This window comes from Candidozyma haemuli, assembly GCF_002926055.2.
Source record: "Candidozyma haemuli strain B11899 chromosome Unknown I_2014730914, whole genome shotgun sequence".
NCBI classification, from domain to species: Eukaryota; Fungi; Ascomycota; class Pichiomycetes; order Serinales; family Metschnikowiaceae; genus Candidozyma; species Candidozyma haemuli.
In genome coordinates, this window is record NW_020289909.1 from 93,659 (window position 1) to 114,265 (window position 20,607).

Sequence of the window (20,607 nt, forward strand, 5' to 3'; positions counted from 1 at the left end):
GCATAACGACCATCATTGGTCGCTAGCAAATATAAACGCGTTCATTTTCTTGTGGCACGCCGGCCTATTAGTGTAGAAAACACGTCTTGTTCGGCATTTCTGCCTGATTAATCGATTAATGTCTGTTGTTGCATGGCACCTTGATAGCGAACATTCGCTTTCCTCTTCTGTGCAAAGCTTGTAGTCGTCATCACAATAAAGCCATGAAATGTGTGTCCTTGGCAGTCTTGGAGTGACAACCTCAGCTTCTTTCTTGAAACGAAGTTTCTTCTTCAGATCTTCATCGGCAGCAGTATTCGTATACAGATCCTCAGAACTAAGCGTTCCCATACTCATTGACCGTAAAGGTTTCTTGGATTTGGTGGAGGTATTGCTAAATGTCGATAACGTCTGTATAAGCTCCTCCATCAAGAACTTATCTTTGTAAGAGAGTTTCACTCTGTAGATAGTTTTATCCTCGGGGCCATTACCTTTGCATCTGCGTTGGTTCCAAAAAGTGCAATGCTATACCGCAGCTTTGTCGATTCAAGTTTCGTCTTCACACTCATGGCTAGAGCAGCATTGATGGCATCAGCACCAGGCGCAAACACGAGAACATGATGAAACTCGTTAGCATAATCGTTAAGCACCAACGCAGGGTTCTTACGAAGCCTTTCCATATCGACAAAAGTGACAAAAAGGTGTTCCAAGTCCAAATGGTTGATTACCAAAAGACAATCGTTTGCTTCCTTGGCAGCATCGTTCAAAATGACAAGAACCCGAGCATGCGGCTCCCGAGCCAACATCCCAAGCAAATGATCTTTGCAAAACGAATAAAACGGTAGCGATATGTCCGTCAAGAAGCAGCAGTCGTGGAGAGACACCAGCGAAGGTACCTTCACCAAAGACAGTTCTGGCGCAGCCACACGGATATAATCCTGTAAACCGCCGTCAATTGTCCGCCCATAAACCAACTCTCGTAGGCACGGAAACCGCCTATGTGTTTCGTAAGCGTCAAAGTCCAAGTGTAGAAGATGTAGGCAGTTCTTACACGGGTCGTCAGGGCACTGAATCCAGCAGGCCGAAACAGGAAACACAAATAGCTTATCGGAAGCGGAGAGCTCCGAATCTCTTAATTTCAACGGCAGCAGCGCCAACTTAGCCACTATTCTCGAGCCAGGCACCACTCCCTGGTCCACCAGCGCAAAGTCTCGAGTATAATCAACAGCAACGTGTCTGACGCGTAGTAGAGCGTCATTCCCAGACACCAGGAGCGAGTTCAAGTGGATCACCGACTCCCTGAGTTTCCCTGAACTTTGCAAGCACCTTCGAATCGGTAGCAGGTTCACCGTACTCGTCTTCCAGTACGGCGCATGCGTTGCCATGTCAGTAACCAACGACGAGTCAGACACCGTTAGCGTCATGGCGTTAACAAAAAAAAAAAAGGTCCAGGCAGGGAACGTTCCAGGATATATAAGCCAAAAAAAGGACCCAGAATCCAAAAGCAACCGTATTGTTGTCGATGGCCGTTGCACTAAAGCAGTAATTCATATTCGAGTACAGGAGACAGCATAGTGCGGCTGCTGGTGGATGAGGACAAAAAAAATAAAGGGCCTTAATAAACAGAGGCACTCGCTTAGACGGCCATTTCGGGTGTTTTCTCGAGGCGCAAGCGGCTTAGGAGAATGTCAAGTGGAGGAAGTTTGGCGGGAATGACCAAAACGGAAGGTGCTGGATTGACCTAAAAGATTAATTGACTTGGGTTTGGATTTGGCCTGGGGATGGAAATTTTCAGTGCTGACGCGTGGTGGGGTATTATTTTTTCAATGTTCTTTTTGGCGAACCGAGGGTGCCATTTTCATGGCTAATGCTGGAAGAGCAAATTTGCCAACGGCACCGAAGGATCGGATTCGAGACATGGCAATGCGGAAGCGCTAATACCAGGATACCTGGTGGATGGTGGTTGGTGGTTGGTGGTTGGCATGGCGGTGCGTGCAGGCCTGGAGGGTCTGAATAAACATTTAGCATTAGCATTTTGCAGCCACTCTCCTCCAATAACATTGCCAGATGTGGACGAACTGGTTGAAGGCAAATTCGTCTAGCCCATGTCGTTTGTTCGAAATTCGCTTTTTTCTTGTAGTTTCCTTGTTTCTTCGGTTTTCCCATGTTTTGTTTCAGCTTTGTGTCAGTCCGTAAACGCACTCACAAGCCATTATACCATGCGGCCTTTCTGAATCAGGAAAACCGTTGACGAGCTGTGTCCATTGGCCAGACTCCACCAAAAATACCCTAATTTCCAAGCCTTGTCCAGCCCGTGGTTATTGCCGACGCCACGGAACGGGACTGTCTTCCTACGTGCCCCCTTGGGCTCGCGTCATATCGTGCATCAATATATCCGAATATAAAACCTCTCCCCTGTTTGTATGTGTTTCCTTTTCCTCTCTACCTGTCCTGCTTTTTCTTCTTTCTTTCCTCCTCGTCTGCCAACGAAAGCCTCATGGCTTCCTCAATCATCCGGTCTTCGATCGACTGTAAGTACCGGTAGTTTTGGTTATTGTTATTGTTGTTGCTGCTATCGCTGCTGTTCTGATTCCTCGATGCGCTTCCGCCGCTGCCGTCGTCCACGATAAGATTCGATGCGTGAATGGCACTGGCTGTGGCAGCACGGCGGGCCAATTTGCTTTTGGCACTGGCCAATTTCTGTTCCCAGTCGGGCCGTATGTAGTCGGTGGTGACCACTCCAGCAGCGTCTGCGGGCACAGACGATCTTCTTTGTTTTGGCTTTGGTTTCGTAGGGCTGGCGGTACGCAGAATTGGCGCCGATGGTGATTTCGGTGGCGTGCCGGGTGTTTCTTCAGATGACAGAACCGCTTCGTCAGGTACATGTTCTTCTTCACCTTTGTAATATGCGGGAGAAGTGACACCGCCAATGCCGACGCTTAAGTCCTTTGGATGGTCGTACGTCACGCCAAAGTTGGGCATAGCGCAAAAGGGACAATTGGCGTATTCCGAGATGAGTGTATGGGGAAGTTCCGCTTTGTTCTCGTTGCTCATGTCGTCGTGTGGAGGATGTGGATCAAGACGCTTGATCTGGACGAAACATTCGCTGCAGATGGGCTGTCCACAACAGCGACTGACGTTTAAGTATGGCGGGAAGTAAAGAAACAGATCGGACACTCGGACGAGTGACGATAAAGCTTTAAAAGAAGCTCTTTGGAGGGAACGTTCTGGTCTGGCTGGCCCGACTGCTTTGCGTCCATAAACTCCACCTCGTGACGCTTCTGAAGATCCTTCAGGCTCGCCACAAGCTCTCTGACCTTCTTCTTTTGCTCTTGTCTGCGGAAATAATTCGCCAGAAGGTGGATCTTATGGTTATCTGCGTCGTCTGGCTCTTCCTCGTCTGAGTACGCCTGGTCAATAGCATGGAGAGGTAGCTGGGAAGCAATCGTAGTGACCTCCTCGTCCGTCCACGACGAATCAAAGTCCTGGAGTGGCGTAAAGAAAGGCGCTATTCGTCTATCCACTATAAGCCCGCGTACGATCTCTGTGTTATAGTCCAAGTTCAGCTTATAGATCCCGTGAGGCGCCAAAAACCCTCCGTCGACGTTCTCCTCGTACCTGATGATGAGATCCATTAGATGTGCTTCTTTGGTCCGTAATCTCTCTTCGGCCAGCCGCAGCAGCTTTCCATGGCTACCACTTGAGCCTGAACCGCTGTAAACCATGAATCCGGCATTTTCAAGAAGCGACAGTGTAGTGTGCCTTCTAGACGAACGGTTGTGACTGTTACTGTGGGAACCGCCAACTGACGAAGACCTGGATCTGGCTTCTTTGGTGGGGACGTTACCCATAGTGATATGATATGTTAGATGTGTGGAGTTGGATGTATGTGGGGAACCAACGGGTGGGTTGGCGGTGGATATGGGAAAGTATGCTTATATGCTGAAGCAGATGCAGTGGGAAGGTTATAAAAGGTACTGGGCACCTGAGGTTTGTAAGGTGATGTAGTAGAGGGAGAGTCGTTGCTGGCGTGGGGGTGAACTGAGCCGAGTCAGGTGAGCGCGCACGTGATGTACATTCAGTCCAACCTTGTGGGCGCCACCGGCGGCCTACGAGGTTGAAATTTGGATGGTACGTTAATCAAGACATTCTCTACTCAGTGATATCCCTAAATTGCCTTTGTTCTTCCATTTTGGGCCCCTCGATAGGGGTTGTGTGAGAGGCTGAGGAGCAGTGTATGCAGTCCAATCTCCAGACGAATACCGAGTATGTGCCGAGGAAGTCAACCTACTTCTACCAGATCGTAGGCGTTAGAGGAAAATCCGGATTTAAGGAACCTTCGTGGCTCAGTAAATGTACTTCTTCACTAAAGAAAGTCACTTTTGGCAACTTTTTCTCGAACTTCGGCGTTCTCGGCTTTACCACACTCGGAGCCCGGCAAAAACTACTACATGTCTCAGAAGTTGCGATTTCCGGGCATTCCCTGGTCTGAGACACTTTCTCTTGAATTCGGATAAATAGCCAAAGTTTCTCTTTATTGCTGTGGTGTTTTGTGTTATTTCAAGCAAAGAGTCCAAAAGTGTCGCACATTACTAGTGTAGGTAAGGGGAATGCTTTAAAGATAAGGTTTGGCCGGTTACGATACTTTTTGGTTTCGTAAAAGATGTTGATTTTTTGCTTGAAAAGAGGTGAATTTATTGGTATAAGTGGATTTCTTCTATTGCGCGTTTGAAGGTAATCTAGTGGTGGTTTAATGGTTGCGGAATGGGCAAATGGAAGAATAAGCTGTTCAGCGTCTGTTGATTAATTCCTGTGATAATTACGAGGCGGAACATCCATTTCGGTAGGGTGCTGGGGAACGAGGAGAACAAAAGGTTGGTAGTTGTATTACGAAAGGGGCAGCACCCAAAAATTTCGTACTACTACAGCATGTGCAATGAAGGTCGTTTCTCGTTATATACATCGTCTGAGACGCCGTCCAGACGAAAAGTACTATTATAGGGGAGACGCAGTGTCGTCTGAGTGTCTCTAGTGAAACCTGGCTCGTAGGCCAAATGCTATGGCGATGGCTGCAAATACAAGACACAACCAGATTAAGCCAATGACAAAACTCCAGAGTTTCTGCCAGTAGGTGTAGCATGCAAAGTACCGGCGGTTGACTGGGCCAAACGGTACTCTGGGTAAGTAGTTACGGTATCCTCCGAAATCGAAGTATCCAAATGCAAGCAAGAAGTAAATAGGCACTGCCACCAAACCCATGATCATTAAAAGGGCCCATTTAGCCCACGGCTGAGCAGTGTGTGCTTCGTCGTCTTGAAGGAAAGCAGCACTCTTTTCGATATCGTAGTTGTACAAGTCGCTTGAATCGTCTGCGTACATGTCATTATGGGCAGACCGTCTGCTTTCAGTATCGGTGACTCTGGACGACTGGGGCAGAGCGGGAGCTGAACCGTATGGTGTGCTTTGACCTTCTACGCCAAAGATCACAGAACGGTCGCTCATTGTTCCATGTTCGTTTTCAAGCACTCTGGTGGAAACAGTAGCAACACTGTGGTGAGGATGGTCGCTAGCACTTCCAGAAAACGGTCCATAATGGGCTGGTTCGACCTTTGAAGGCGAGAACACCGTTCTGGAATTGCGCTGAGAGTCTGGTGCCGAGTTGGAACTCAGACTGCCTTCACCAGGCACTGGAGGCACTTCTTGCTGGGGAGCACCGTTCTTAGCAAAGAGCGACCATCTGTTAGGCTGGTGTTCAGCGTCTTGGACAGTGTATAGCGTCACGGGAAGCCCTGAGGACGAGTCTATACCTGCTGTAAGGTTATTAATGCCTCGGGAGTCTCTAGATCTAGTACTGAAACTGACTCTGGAACCTCCACGGGAGTTCAGCGAACGACTAGAGCCACTGAACCTGCCTCTACCGCTGCTGCCACTATTACTGCCGCTATTACTGCCAACTTCAACGCTCCGTAGACGTCCTAGAAGCTCAGCACTGGACATGGACTGGTGGTATGAACTGGAGCCCTGGACACTAGCATGAGGGGTATTATAAGAAGCTGTAGTTTCCTGGGGACTGCCAAAAGTCGTTCCAGCGGCATTGGGTTCGGTATCGCCAGAACTAGCAGAAGCTCTGGTCTTATCTGGACTACCAGAGTTGTGACTAAAGTCTTCCATAAACACGAAATTCGACTCTCTGCGGTCTTCGTCTTCATAACCTGAAATAATCGAATATATAGTTTCTGCGTCTTGTGCTTCAGCTTTCGAATGGCCTGAAATACCAGAATGGTTAGACAGACCTGAGTCTGTGTCTGCAAACTCGTCCACACTGACAGCAGCTTGCGAAGACACCAACAGGTTCATGGAAGCTGTAAAAGGATGTATATCTGCCATTGCACGAGGAGGCCTTACCTGAGAAGCAGAACCAGTACGAGCCACCTGGGCTACACCAGTTCTTGTTCTGTCAGGACTGCCAAATAGGCTTTGTAGCGATCGTCTTTTACCATTTTTGCCCATTGCTCATGCCAGATGGAGGGAAGGTCTGTTTGTGGAGTATAAAAGGCCAAACTAAGTTTGACAGGTACCTTTAGTGAAAGGTTAATGGGAAGTAGTTCTGTAGAAGCCTAAAGGGACTAAGAACGGATGAACGAAAGACTCTGACAAGGTGTTGTCAGTGAAATAAAAATAAATGAACAAATATCAATGAATGGGTATCAAAGGGTATATGAGCCAGAAGTGGCTGGGAGGGTCTGAATGGAGAAACGAAAGGACGCCTAAAACAAGGCCTAAACGGGACAGTGAAAGAAAGTAGTTGGTAAGTGGTTTTTTTGCAAATCGCCAACAAGTACCACAATGAAATCTGTTATATGTAAATGCCCTGGGTTCCTCGCCGTTCCATGTTCAGAAACTCCAGCTTGTTTGGATGCATCGGTACCATGTTTATGTTGTTTCCTAATTAGGCCTATTACTTGCATGCACAGCGGGAGAGGCATGAAGGCTTGGGGCCCAAACGGGGCGTAAAAAAGCCGGGGAAAAAACTACATCGTATAAACGGGGCGGTCTAGAAAGTATATCTTTACTTTTTCGACCATTTTAAAGGTCTTTTGGTCGTTTCGTGGTGGACCCTTAGGGATCTCTTTGTTGATGGAAAGGGTGCACCTGCAGGACGCACGCTGGGTTGGTCCGCATTAGGCAAGATGACTTTCCAGCCAGCAGGAGCCCTTTTCGCAGCCATTTGCAGCCATGGCTGGGCGTCTCTCCCAATTCGTAAAGAGTAAATGTAAGAGATCGTAGATGTTGAGAGAGGATTTGAGAGGATTGAGAGAGTGTGAGAGGAAAAGTAAGAGATTTCATTGTTTAAAGAGATCGTAGAGATTAGGTAGTTTGATGGTTGCTGGTTGGTGGAAGTATGGAGAAAGCTTGAGGATGCTTTTTCTGAAGAAAGGAAAATACAGAAGTGTGAAATGGGCGGCTGGTTTGGCTTAAGCGAGGTCGCTTGGTCCACATGGAAGGTTTGGTTTTGTCTCAGTTTGACGTTTTCATGATTCAACCAGCTACCCTGTCTTTGTCCCTTCTGAGTGGTATGTACCATGGTTAAGCAAGTGAAAGTGGTTTAAAGCTTAAGACACTTTACTTATTTGCGCTGCCGGCTTCTGCCGAGTGGATTTGCCGGGTTTCGGTAAAAATTTGTAAACTTTATTTGCAAGATCTAAACTTTATAAGTGTCACAAAACTGGTTCTACAATGGCCATAAGTGTTTGTTAAACTTTTCACTTACCACACACAAAAAGCACGGTCCCGCCTAATTATGCCAGCAAATCTTGTTTATACTCTTCGGCATTTCGTTATCCAAAAAGGTCTTCTACTCTACAGACCAGTCCCATACGAGTTTGTTCATATGTAATCCAAAGAAAGTAATATTAAAGTACAGGTATCAAAACGAAAGCATAAGAATGTGCGCAAGAAGAATCAAAGAGATTTGTAAACCGTAAAGCGTGAATGGATCAAGAGCAACGACTAGCGCCACTCTTAGTAGTTCAACCGAAGCTTCTTGAATTCTCTCTTGTTGTAAGCTGTCTCACATGGGTCAGCGATAGAGGTGGCCTCGCCAGCAAGAGTCTTACTCTGCTTGTTGACAGTGGTGTAGACAGTGTCCACGTCGACCTTAGAGGCAGTAGTTGCTTTAGTGGTTGCGCTAGTGTCAATTGGGACAATGGTAGCAGAACCAATATAAGTGGTTGGAGCAGCTGCAGCAGACGAACGGGTGGTGGTGGTAGTAATAGCACCGCTGCTACCGTCACCACAACGACCAGACACAGCCTTAAGAACGTTCTGGCCGATAGTAGCCAAAGTGTCGGTGTTGAGAAGAGTCTTGAGCAATTCTGGGATAAGACCAGACTGGGTGACAGCCAGGACAAGGTCGCTAAGACCAATACCTGGAGATGGACCGTCCATGATTTCCTTGATCAAGTCAGCACCAAAGTCAATGAAAGCTGGGTCGGTAAGAACAGCAATAACGACAGAGGAAGCCAAACCAGAGTTGGCCAAACTCTCCAACAAGTTGTTGACAATGTCACCAACATCGAGGTCAAGAGCTCTCTTGTCCTGGAGCATGCTTGGTTGCATCAAGCCGTCCTTCTTCAAGAGCTCAATGGTCTGCTCGTGGGTAAGGATATCGTCCTCACCAACACCGAGAAGCTCACGCTTGCTGAAGATTCTGCCAAGAAGAGCTCTGATGACATCGGTAGCAATACCAATGACAGAAACGTAGACCTCACAGTCGCTGAGAGCGTCAGTAAGCACTCTGCTAAGCAAACCAGAGTCAACCAAAGCCTTAACCAAAGTGGTCAAGTTGATGCTGGCGTTTCTGATAACAAAGGTGATGGCATTGATGGCAATCTTTCTCAAGGTTGGCTGGGTGACAAAGAACTTCAACACGGTAGGAGCCAAGTTGGTGTCGTTGATGGCGCTCAACACCTCAGTGACAATCTTGTACTCTCTCTCGGACAACTCCAGGTCCATGTCTTGTCTCTTGACTCTCATTTCATCCAATTCTTTCAATTGCATCAAAGCACTCTCCAAGCTCTCTCTCTTGGCGAGAGCGTTACCGTGAGCGGCAACCTCCGAGGAACCCTCGTGGACCTGGGCTGGAGCGGCATTGACAACAGCAGTGGTAGCCAAAGTGGCAAGTAAAGCAGACTGGCTGAACTTCATAGCTTCTTAATGGAGACCTGAAAGGTGGAAAACGAATGTAGGTGGTGAAGAATTGACCGTTTCAAAGGGAACTTTTTTGGAATCGAAACGTAACCAAAAATGTATAAAGAGTTGCGGAATCCAACGCCTTGTCAGCCTTATATATCGAGAAGAGCATTTCAGCGTCCAGTAAGCGCTTTGTTTTGTCGTCAGGTTAGAGAATTACTGTAACAAGTTATAACGTGTTCCAGTGGTTGCAAAATCTTTTCCTATTTAGGAAATGACATTTGGAAAATCGCAGTCTATATGCAGTATGTTATGCAGGCCCGCCATTATATGGTCGCTGCAAATAGGTCTGAAGAGGGAATAGCCACAACTGCATTGGGAATGTGTCTTTCATGGGATGTCCCGTCACTTCCTCTAATGGATAAGAATTGGATCCAGCCATTATTTTGACTTTACCTCACGCATTGTGGAACCCGATACTACCTAAATCCTCGGCGGCACTGAGTTAGCTCCCGAGCCGGTTAATGTTTCTCGCTCGGTAGCTTCCAAGCTTCCGGCTCCAAGACTTGAAGACCTAATGAGTTAACTTGTTTACCTCTTTCTTGTTGCAGGAGAAAACGCTGTGTTAACGCTTATACCGCCTCCATTGTAACACTAAGTCGGTCCCTCAAGCCGGCCTTGCGCTATGGGAATGAAACGAGCGAGTATTTGGTCGGCTTAGCCGATCGTACAAGGTAGATTAGCGTCTGTCGAAGAAGCTCATAAGGGATGCCTGTTTCTTTGTTCCGTCTGATTTCTTCTTTGAGGAAGTTGGCTTTTTAGTGGCAGGGGCTGGTTTTTTGACTTCACGTTTAGGGGGCTCCTTCTTGGGCTCTGGTGCTTTCTTCGTCACAATATAACCATCTTCATCAACTGTAGTCTCAGGTTCCTGAGGTGCATCTTTGGCCGTATCCTGGGGCTCCGCAACCTGCGGCGTGGGCGATTTCGATGTAAGAGAACGCAACGAAGAATCCTGGGGTAGCAGGGGAGCAACGGTGGCTTTGGCCCCCTTTTCTTCCTCAGCCAGGGGATCGTGCTGTGCCGCTTCCTCAACCATAATGGGCTCCTCCTTTTCCTGAGCCGCCTCCTTCGCCGTGTCGTCATTATCAGAAAAGTCGCTTAGATCGTCTAAGAACAACGAATTGAGATCGGTAGTTTTCGTTGTGGGCGCCTTTCTCGCTGGCTCTTCATCCTCTGGATCCTCCGTGTCGTGGGACACAATGACTCTTTCCTTAGGCTGCTGCTTCTCTAATTTGCGGGATTTGTATTGGTAGCCAGAGCCCTGATCGGGCCTAGAGCGTTTATCAACAGTGCTACCACTCTTTTCTGCATCCTTCTGCTTCTTCTCATCCTTTCTTGAAACGTAGTTTGAAAGCAACGATGGCTGTGGTTTTTCTTTCCTAGACTGGTACTGTAACTTTGGCTTGCTTTCAGCCTGGGGAGGAGGAGCAGCTTCCTTCTTTGGTTCTGGCTTAGGCTTAGGCTTTGCTGGTTCAGCTCTAGGACGGAACCCTTCCTTGACCAGCGCCTTCTTAACAGGCCTTCCCCTAATCATGCCTTGCTCATAATAAACGTCTAGATTCTCCAAATCCACCGGACGTCTGAGCTCCTCTAATGCAATATCACTCGTACTGAACGAGAACTTATTCTGAGAAATGCTAAAAATATGCTTGGAATTGACCTTATCGAAAACCTCCGACATGACCCCATCGTCCACGTTATCCACCACCTTCACCACCGTTTTCAGTCCTTGAACTCCAGTCACCACATATAACGCGTTCAACTTCTCCTTGTTAGATGAGTAGTACGCATAAAGCACCTGCTTGGCCTGGGCAGTGTGTAGATTGAGATCACGTGAGACCGTGTTAAACGACACGCTATGGCTTTCTAGCTGCTCAGCGATGTATCTGACCTGGTCTGGTGTGATATCCATAGTCATATTTTCAGAGCTGGAGGGTTGAGTGATGGAGTGTGGTGAAGCGCGTTTGATGTGGTACGGTGTTGTGTGCAGGCCACTTTTTGCAACCACTAGAGAATACCATAAATGTCACATAGAGAAGGGAGAGGTGGGATAGTAATTTTAAAAAAAATTACATTGGTTTCGTTTGAAGAGGAAATTGGAATCTATCTGTGGTGGTTTTGCCATCCTGCACAGTCCAGAAGACCCTGCTTGCGTAAGTAGGACCCTTTTTGAACCGTCCAAGCATCTATACCATTTCCCCTCCATCTACGTTTTTTCTTATCAAAACATTCATTTCGCTAAGAAATTTGTGTATCATAAAAATAGCATTTTTCAGGAACTCCCCATATCACAATGGGCTGTCCAAATGGAGAAAACACAAACAGTGCGGTTCCTACAAAGGAAGGCAGCTTCCCACTCTCAGTAGCAACAAATTCTTTGCCTAAACATGCTATATTCTATAAATCACCTTTGCTTAAAGCTCGTCCTTGGTGCCCAAGAACTTTCTCTTTTCGGCCGCACGGGCCTCCAAGCTGCCGCCCAACTCGTTGTTGATCATGTCTTCAGTGACACCACCAGAAATGAGAGTGTTCCAGGACTTGAGCCTTTCGAACCCGTTTCTGGCGTACTGGTAGTCTGTGAATGCCTGGACGATTCTGTCTCTGCTAGTGGCAACGAACGGACCGTGCTGAACGACTGGCTGGTCCAATACCTGACCTCCCACAAGCACAAACTCGGCTTCTTTGGTGTTGGATTCAGGGTACTCAGCCAGAATGGTATCACCGTCAGCATTGAAAAACACATTGTCAAACTCCTTAGCCTGGGATCCATCGTGAAGCTTTAAAGTGCCTCCTTGCATCAAATACAAGAAGAAGTTGAAGTCTTTAGGCACTGCCTGGGTAAACAGCGAGCCTGGCTTCATCTTGTAATGGTAGTAGTTCACCGGCGTGTAGGCCAAATCCTTCTCCAGCTTGACGCCCAAGGATTCACCAGAAATCACTCTCACTGTAACCTTACCATCCTGGTCAGTCACCTCAGGCACCTCCCATTCCTTCAAGTCTCTATACCTAGGCTCGACTTCCTTAAGCTTCTCAGGCAAATCCACCCACAATTGCAATCCCACATTGGCAGAGCCGTCTGGATGAATAACAGGCATTTCTGAATGCACAGTACCCCTTCCAGCAGTCATAAACTGAAGATCGTTCTCTCTCAACACACCCTTGGATCCAGTAAAGTCTTCATGAGCAAATGCACCTTTCATCATCAAGGTAATGGTTTCCTGGCCCAAGTGAGGGTGTTCTGGGAACCCACCCTTGCCGTTCGAAGAGAAATGGTCAAACATCAAGAAGGGAGAAAAGTTCCTCATGTTCATGTTGCCAATGCTTCTTCTGACTCGAGCCCCCACACCTTCAGCTTGTTCGATAGCGGGTAATATAGTTTTGATTGTTCTTTGAGATGCCATGATAGTTGTAAAAAATGTAATGAGCCAAACGAAAAAGACGCTTTTCATTAATTTATACTCCAGGAAAGGCGGATTTTCGGTCACTTATAAACGTTGTGGTAGTCAGGTATTAGTAAATGCATCGAAGGGCTTTTGGTATGTGGGGAGTGCATATAGGCCGATATTTCATTACTAAAAAACTACCAACCTTATAGAATTTAGCAATTTTCATCAAATCAATGTGCTTATATGCAGGAGATAAGGCTGGCACATTTGCAACCAGTCTGGGGAACACCTATTAGTGATCAGGATTTGTCATATATGGACTACACATTTTTTGATAAATCATCTATTGGCGACATAGGCTCATTTCTTCATAATATCGTAATACTTGACATTCCCAGTGTCACCACTGTCCTGGAAGTTCTACTTCCTTCTGGCAAAAGTGTACACTGTAGGGAACACAACTTGCAAAGGCGTGTCGAGATCAACGCCTAACGCCTCGGCCAACTTATCAATAAGCTCATCTGCAGCGTCTGGCTTATCTGGATTGTCTCTCTTCCAATTGTGGTAGCCTGACCAACTCTTGGCTTGGCCTCTGAAGGTGTTCAACGAGATCTTTCTTTCAATGTACAAGGAAGTGTACTTGGGGCCGTCAGGGTTTTCATGTGGGTGGTAGTAGTGTCTGACAATATCAGTAAACTCAGATTCAGGCGGACTGATATGGGATAAGGTCGTTCTGAAGATATCGTGGCCTGGCTGGTCAAAGTACGGTCCAAAGAAACGTTCATACGAATCGCCATACTTCTTTTTAGACGAATCGTAAGAGTACTCCACCACAAGGTCAGTAGCTTTCTGGTTACCCACGAAAACAGGGTCAAAGTAGAACCAGTAAGCCAAAGTACCACCTGATTTAAGAATCCTGGCGCTTTCGGCAAAAAACTTTGGATGGTCAAACCAATGGCACGCCTCGGCCGCTGTAATCATATCCACAGACAGCGGAAGAATATCCTTAGGTGCTTCTTCAGCAGGCGTAGCATAGAACCTCACCTTATCTGAAAACTCCACCCGTGGGTCCTTATTACACTGGTCAATCATAGTCAGTGAAAAGTCAGTTCCCACGACCGATTCAAAGTAATTGAGCAACTTAAACGCCACAAATCCTGGTCCACAGCCCACGTCCAATGCTAGCTCGGTAGGGTTGCCCTTGGACTTATGGTACTCCATCAAAGTATCATAAAACAGATCAGGGTAAGTAGGCCTGGCGGCATTGTAGCCCTTAGCATCGAAGTCTTGGTTCTGGTAAGTAGTCATTGAGGAGTTGATATAGTGAAGATTTGATGGAAACTGGCTGCTATTTATACCAGAGCCACTCGGGAGTATGTGACTAATTGTGCCGTACACTTTTCAACCTGTCACAGCTGAGTGCGATTGCGTAGGAGCCGATGCAAGGGAGAAGAAGGGAATGGGTGATGGAAAAGGCTGGAGGTCATGAAGGGAGGGTTTGTTAGTGTACTTGGTGGGTCAAAGTAGGGAAATTGCTATTTTTAGGATTTTTTAGGGTCGTTTTTCGATTTTTCAGGAAGTGGTTTGTGTCAATTGGTTATTGTATAATTTTGGCACATATGCGGAAACGGTTGCAAAACGCGGTCCCCAGAAAGATAAGAATGGGAAGGGAAAGGAAGGTTAGGTGAAAAAAAAATGAAGTAAAGATGAATTTAAGATAAAGAGAGAGTATCTCAGTTTATAGAGAGTCGTTCATTTTATTAAAGAGTGGTTTGGTGATTTTTGGTGGTTTACTTAACATTTACTGGAACTTAAACTGGACTCTCAGTACTGAAAAATGGCTGGTTGGGGAGAACTAACACATGCACCAAAAAAGTATCAAATAACAGGAAATCAATGAATTGACATCCTAGCCGTGACCTTTGGTTGTTTACTTATGACCCTTTGGGTTCACCTCCGTCGGATATATCCAAGAACGGTATATCTCCAGGCCTGGCTGACCAGGGCCCGGTCAATATCGGGGCTCCCAAATGCCGATCCTGGAGAATTCGTCATGTAAGCGAAAGATACACAAAACCGATTCGAATGACATCCTACAAGGACTGGAAAAAGAAAAGTGATGGAATGAGCTTTACTATGTAGAACCAGCGATGGTTTATGGAGGCTGGTATTGAGGATCTAACGGTCGTCCGAGGATTGGTAGGTTGGTTGCTGGAGGGTCCAAGGGGTGTAGTGAGAGCTGGGAGGGGGCTATAATGGGCTTTTCAAGCTTGAATTGAATAGATAGTTGATGTGGATGTCTTTAAAGCTTGTTCTTGTTATCTAAATGATCTAGTTGGGCTGATACCCAGCGAGTTAAACTAAATGTGGGCTCACTGCTCCAGCAAACCTTCATCCAATCTCTAACTCTACAGCTTCCTTCATCCAATCTCTAACTCTACAGCTTGCTTACAATCTAATTCGACAATTTCTTATCAAGTTACGTACCTCATTATATGCTATTACAGTAGCGAAGAACCGGGAAGGGGATATTAATGGTTCTTTTGCATTACATGGTCTTTTTGGTTTCGCTGACGGGCGTGCCGACAGCAGTATTGGACTCCGACGAGCTGACGGAGTTTGTAGAAGCCATAGACGAAGACTTCTTCATCATAGCATCCTTCTTTTCTTGTCTGCGGGCCAAGAAGAGCCTGTACTTCTCCAAAGTAATTCTGTTCTGTTTGTCCTTGTATTCTTGCACAAACTGGTACTGGGTGTTGGAGATTTTATCCCAGATGGTAAAGAAAGGCTGGGAGAAGTTGTTGCGGAACCCCCAGTTTTGATGGTGAATGTCGTGGTAAATGGCGTTGTTGGGGAAAAGGAACTGGAAGGGGTCCCATGGGAGACGGTAGCCGCAGTGGTCGTCAACGGTCTTCATGGTAGCAAACACATAGACGAAGAGCGACTCACGAGGGGAGAGTTGGGTGATGATACCGGCGATACCAGTGCCGACGGTGTCTAGCAAAAAACCCTCCACTGGGTCGTTGTAAAGAGCACCGTACGCGTAAGGAACATAAAGACGGTGGTGTCTGGAGTGGAAACGACGGTACAAGGTTTTGTTCAAGTGCATGGTTCTATGGAGCCAGTACTGCCATGTATCGATGATGCAGAAGGCCACGCCCATACGAAGAACCGACCAGCCATAAGTGTAGGCAAACCAGAGCAACGAATCTGGAACCCAAGTAGGAGCCCAGTTGTGTTTGAGGTACCAAATCTGGTAAAGCTCGTGGCCTGTGGTTGGAGGAGGATCTATACGGTAAACAGCGTAAGCCACCACCAGCTGAATGATATGCTGAATAACAACATCATAAAGCACATCCTTCAAAGGCGCCTTATTCCTCAGCTCCTCCTCCTCGCTAGGATGTATACGGTACTTCTCAGCAAGCTCGTACACGTCGATGATATGGAAAAAGGTGGAGTAAGTCCAGTAGGCAATGACAGGAGCAAAGATGGCAAGGATGCCATCAGGAAGACCCGGAATAAGACTCAGTTTGGGCATCACCACGACCGGCGGAGGCAAAAGAGCATCCGCCACAGCAGCCGAAATGTTGGCAGGGGGCAGTAGCACGTCCATGGTGAAAAGGTTATAAAAAACAGAACAATAAGTGGTGTGTTTCTGAGAGATGGAGGGATGCGCAACGCTTATATAGTGGAAAGCGGGAAAAAAGAAAACAGCCGAGCAGCCCCCAGTGCAGACACCAAAAGGGGAGTGGAAAGGGGAGTGGAAAAAGGAGAACACGAAGCAGGTGAAGTTGACACGAGGCGGCGGAAAGCAAAATAAGCAGATGGGATGGAAGTGGACGGTTTGTTTTGCGTTACAGCTGGACGCAATTAGCACGTGAGGTGTGGTGGTGGTGGAAGGAAGAGGAGGGAAAGGAGGAAAAGGAGGGAAGGAAAGTCGTACCAGGAAAGAGAAAAAAATAAGAGAAGGAAAGCGTAAGCTGCTTTAATGGTTGCTTGGTTTACATAGTAAGTTAAGGTGTTGTAGGGTGTTGTAGGGTGTTCTTGTTGGTTTGGTGGTGAAAAATGAGGATTAGTAGAGTGAGAAGGGTCTGGCTGAGGGTCCAGTTCAGCCATTCCAGTAAACCATTCAAGTAAAGGGAGGACCATTATTTACGTTAATGGGCTAACACAACGTGGCCATTGTTTTGGATGGCACTAGAAATAGAAACAGCAACAGGCGTAGACTTGACGAGTCGGTCAATGGGTGATGGTTATCAGGTGCTGCCTGTCGATAGGGGTCCATGGCTGCAAACGGAATGGAGGGTGGGAGGAAGAAGAAAAGGAAAAGAAGGCTACATATTTTATGGAATAGAATGGTAGATGCCGTTTGACTGGATTTACTGGGGTAATTCTATAGCTCTTTTTCTCTCATTTTTGTTCATTACTGGTGCTTCTTTCTCCCTGGCTTGTCGTCTGGTGAGGCTGGGCGGCTGCGGCTGGTAACCCGAGGATACTAAATATAGTGCTGTGTTTTGTTGAACTTGTGGTTGGCAAACATGCTAAACGTTTGGGTTGACCTTCGGGATTCCTTGTTTCCGCTTGTTCTTGCTGTCACTTCTTTGTTAGGCGCCGATCCGGACGGGTTGCTCGTTGGATAAGGTTTCTAGTGCCTGAACTGCTGAATGGGCTAAGTTTTGGGATCAGTTTCGCTTCCCTTTCGCTTTGTCATATCCTTTTAGCCGAATTCGTTTTAGTTTGACGTTTTAGGAGTCCACCTGGGGCTGTGGCATCGAAGAGCTTGTGTTTTGTGATGCTTTAGATAATGGCTGCGAAATCAGAAAACGCAAATTATGGGAATACCGCTTCCGCCCATGTTTGCTCGGTGGGCGAATAGGGAAGGAGGATTTGATCTGGAGTTGCTTTGTGCCGTTTCATGGGGTTTTTGGAATTGGGAAAGCCGTTAACTGTCTGTTTCGGGATTTGCCTGGCGTTGCATTGTGGTACTTTTTTGGTGCACTTTAGGATCAGAGAAGGTTCCAAAGAAGCACTAAAGAAGGACTAAAGAAGGAAAGGTCGTAAATTTAAGGGCTGGCGATTTTAGCGGAGGGCATAAAAGGTAGGTACATATTGGTAAAGGTAGCAGAGGCTCTCGGTAGTACTACCAGTTGGTGATGTTCAGATGTATGGACTACAATGGGACAGTAATTACTACTGCAACGTTTGTTCAGGTACGGCTTTAAGAGCAACGTCTTTATTGGTACGGCTTTAAGGGTGACATGGTAGGGGTCTTGGACAGCAACTTGAAACGACTTGTCTGGCGCAAAGTGAATTGCTAACCAGCGCAACGTTTCAAGGGGTTCCGATAGGTGGATTAGAACCACAGAGTTGCTAACTGATATCGAATGAAGTGATAGTTTACTTTGTCAACTTGGATTAACCGACGGCGGAACGGGAATTAAGCGGGTTTGGGGAAAGTGGTTTTAAGCTTTTTAGTCTACAACTACCGAATCCCACAAGATCCAACAATGGTACAAATTTCGATGATCCCGAAGTATTGGATCTCGGAAAATGCGCTATGAACAAAGCCCCGTCCCATGTGCTCCCCAGAGTTGGATAAGTAGTGGTTATGGTCAGGTAGGGGATGAAAGAAATGTTGGGGAATTCAACTGTGGCGGCGGCAGTCGAGGAGCTTAGTAAGATTGGTGTAGTTGGATGTTGTAGCTTGTGAGATGTGAAGAAAGTGGAATTTGGATCAAAAGGGTTGAAGGTTTTGGAGAAGAAGGTGTCAAATTGGTTTTTGGGGGCTTCCCGGGTAGAATAAGTAGACCACTTTGGTTTAACTGACGTTGGCTCCATGGAAAATGGGCTAAAGAGTTGCTTTTACTAAAGTAGGATGTATTTACATACCAACTGCGAGGATTGGTGCTCAGTTGGACAAGAAAGGTTTACATATACTTTTATAAGTACACATTTCTACGTATATAGCCTAAAGGTTATGTTTATTGTGCTTATGGTGGTTGTCAACTGGCTCAACTGACCTGAGTTACAAGGTCTGCTTTACCGCTTGCTTTTTGAAAATCTGGACTTATCCAACAATAACAGACAGAAGCTGAAAAAGAGCAATTTTGGATCAATTAACTTAGATTACCAACTAAGTAGAAATTCCATTTAACTCTACATAAACCGAAATTCGGATGGATATGAGTACTGGAAAGAAGAGGCAACGTATTTCAAGGTATCCACTTTTTACTCAAAAACGATCTTCATAGAATTCACCAAGAAACTCCAAGAAACACTAATACATAATTAAAATACCAATTCAAATCACCCAGTCCCAAGTACCCATAACCCTTCTTCTTCAGCACTTTCCATATTTCGCAGCCATAAAAAGCGTCCACCAACTCGCCCAAAACTCGCCCAAAACTCCCCAAAAAAAGCCAAAATTTCGAAATCTAGTCCCTTTCCATACTTTCCCCAAGCTGCCAAAAACCCACCCAAAAATCTCCATCCACCCTCCGTCTACCTCCATCCCTCCCCCAACCACATAGTATCGTCGCCAACAGGTGTGCAGTACCAAATCACCAACTACACTTCTTCATGTCGAAATCGAAATACTCCGCCGACAGTATCTGGAAAAACACCTCAGAGAAGATCGTATGTATATTTTCCAACTCTCCTCGGCTCAATTACTAACTTTCCAGAACACTGAGCTTTTCACACTCACCTACGGTTCCGTGGTGGCCCAGCTCTGTAGAGACTTGAACAACAACTATGCTGAGGTGAATCGCCAGCTCGACAGAATGGGATACAACATTGGGCTTCGTCTTATTGAAGAGTTTTTGGCGAAAACTGGCGCCCAGAGATGCCTGCTGTTTAAGGAAACTGCTGAGATGATCAGCAAGGTTGGGTTTAAGATGTTCCTTAACATCACGCCTACAGTGGAGAACTTTGGCGCTGACGGGAAGAGCTTTTCGCTTGTGTTTACGGAGAACCCGCTTGCTGACTTTGTTGAGCTTCCAGTCACACTGGACCCAAAGATCCAGAAAGAGCTCTGGTACTCCCAGTTGTACTGTGGTGTGTTGAGAGGAGCATTGCAGATGGTCCAGCTAGACACGGACGTGTTTTTCGTCAGGGATGCGTTGAGAGGCGACGACAAGACGGAATTGAAGGTCAAGTTGAATAAGATTCTTAAGGATGAGGTTCCTGCTGGGGAGGACTAGGTGAGGACTAAGCGTAAGCTTAGTCCGTCCATCCTTCCCTGGCAGAAGCGCTAGTAAACTCACCGCCACCACCTCCAATCCTCCCAGGAGCCCAGGGGCGTCACCCTTGAAGGATTCGTACGCTGACGAATTTGAAGAAGGTTTACCCGGTTTAAGTTTGGCTCATCTTGCTTGATCGGCGTCCCGGACGTCAGTTGGGCGAAATGCTTCCATGCATGGAAAGCTGGTGACTCAGGCTCAACAAGGGCTACGATGATCCGGTGATGATGTTGTTAAGGCGAGGCAGATGGTTACTTGTCCGCTTCGTTCTCTTTAATGGCTTACCTACATTGGATTGCTGCATGGACACTCCAGACTCTGAAGCGATAACTTCCCACAACTTCCCCAGCCAACCGTACAACCCAGAAACAGAAACCAATGGGGTGATTCTGAGACATCTTGTCCTATACTATCAAACACTGGCAAGGAGTGGTTTAGCCTTTTTTGCGCGAGGATGAGCCCATGCTGTCCCGATGAATTTCCTTGGTACTTTAGGGGGCACGCCAAGACGCAATTGGATGCTACGAAATAACAAAAGACATTGTGCCATCGGCCCTCTCCAAGTCTTACCGAGGAAGAAGTAATTGCAACAATCTAAGTGGCTGCAAATGGCCTGCAGATATCGAAGCAAGGAAGAAGGTGAAACACAGGGCTCAAACAGAACACAAAAATAAGCCGGTCGGTACCGAGCGGCAGTACGAAGGCAAGAGAAGAAACAATTAAACTTTAACCACTACCATCTTTCACTA

General features: G+C 46.7%; 9 protein-coding genes across 9 annotated transcripts; 1 reads left to right on the forward strand and 8 right to left on the reverse strand. All coding sequences in view use genetic code 12, as the record gives it.

Annotated features, from left to right (window-relative positions):
- Nucleotides 1–12: 12 nt before the first annotated feature.
- On the reverse strand, nt 13–1,403 carry CXQ85_004965 (uncharacterized protein; the record flags this gene model as incomplete). The annotated part of the gene is made up of 2 exons (XM_025488570.1): nt 13–478; nt 511–1,403. The coding sequence occupies 2 exons, from the start codon at nt 1,401–1,403 to the stop codon at nt 13–15; spliced, it is 1,359 nt and encodes a 452-aa protein (XP_025343337.1).
- Nucleotides 1,404–2,421: 1,018 nt separating this feature from the next.
- Nucleotides 2,422–3,830, reverse strand: SIP5 (Sip5p; the record flags this gene model as incomplete). The annotated part of the gene is made up of 2 exons (XM_025488571.1): nt 2,422–3,112; nt 3,157–3,830. 2 exons carry the CDS (start codon nt 3,828–3,830, stop codon nt 2,422–2,424), a joined length of 1,365 nt encoding a protein of 454 aa, XP_025343338.1.
- A 1,177-nt stretch (nt 3,831–5,007) lies between these two features.
- CXQ85_004967 (uncharacterized protein) lies at nt 5,008–6,489 on the reverse strand (the record flags this gene model as incomplete). Its single annotated transcript, XM_025488572.1, has 1 exon — nt 5,008–6,489. The coding sequence occupies one exon, from the start codon at nt 6,487–6,489 to the stop codon at nt 5,008–5,010; it is 1,482 nt and encodes a 493-aa protein (XP_025343339.1).
- A 1,512-nt stretch (nt 6,490–8,001) lies between these two features.
- On the reverse strand, nt 8,002–9,186 carry CXQ85_004968 (uncharacterized protein; the record flags this gene model as incomplete). The annotated part of the gene is made up of 1 exon (XM_025488573.1): nt 8,002–9,186. The coding sequence occupies one exon, from the start codon at nt 9,184–9,186 to the stop codon at nt 8,002–8,004; it is 1,185 nt and encodes a 394-aa protein (XP_025343340.1).
- A 724-nt stretch (nt 9,187–9,910) lies between these two features.
- POL32 (DNA polymerase delta subunit) lies at nt 9,911–11,149 on the reverse strand (the record flags this gene model as incomplete). The annotated part of the gene is made up of 1 exon (XM_025488574.1): nt 9,911–11,149. One exon carries the CDS (start codon nt 11,147–11,149, stop codon nt 9,911–9,913), a length of 1,239 nt encoding a protein of 412 aa, XP_025343341.1.
- A 496-nt stretch (nt 11,150–11,645) lies between these two features.
- Nucleotides 11,646–12,632, reverse strand: PRN1 (Prn1p; the record flags this gene model as incomplete). The annotated part of the gene is made up of 1 exon (XM_025488575.1): nt 11,646–12,632. The coding sequence occupies one exon, from the start codon at nt 12,630–12,632 to the stop codon at nt 11,646–11,648; it is 987 nt and encodes a 328-aa protein (XP_025343342.1).
- Nucleotides 12,633–13,037: 405 nt separating this feature from the next.
- On the reverse strand, nt 13,038–13,925 carry CXQ85_004971 (uncharacterized protein; the record flags this gene model as incomplete). The annotated part of the gene is made up of 1 exon (XM_025488576.1): nt 13,038–13,925. One exon carries the CDS (start codon nt 13,923–13,925, stop codon nt 13,038–13,040), a length of 888 nt encoding a protein of 295 aa, XP_025343343.1.
- Nucleotides 13,926–15,165: 1,240 nt separating this feature from the next.
- Nucleotides 15,166–16,230, reverse strand: SUR2 (sphingosine hydroxylase; the record flags this gene model as incomplete). Its single annotated transcript, XM_025488577.1, has 1 exon — nt 15,166–16,230. One exon carries the CDS (start codon nt 16,228–16,230, stop codon nt 15,166–15,168), a length of 1,065 nt encoding a protein of 354 aa, XP_025343344.1.
- A 2,966-nt stretch (nt 16,231–19,196) lies between these two features.
- Nucleotides 19,197–19,819, forward strand: CXQ85_004973 (TRAPP complex core subunit; the record flags this gene model as incomplete). The annotated part of the gene is made up of 2 exons (XM_025488578.1): nt 19,197–19,253; nt 19,301–19,819. 2 exons carry the CDS (start codon nt 19,197–19,199, stop codon nt 19,817–19,819), a joined length of 576 nt encoding a protein of 191 aa, XP_025343345.1.
- Nucleotides 19,820–20,607: the final 788 nt, after the last annotated feature.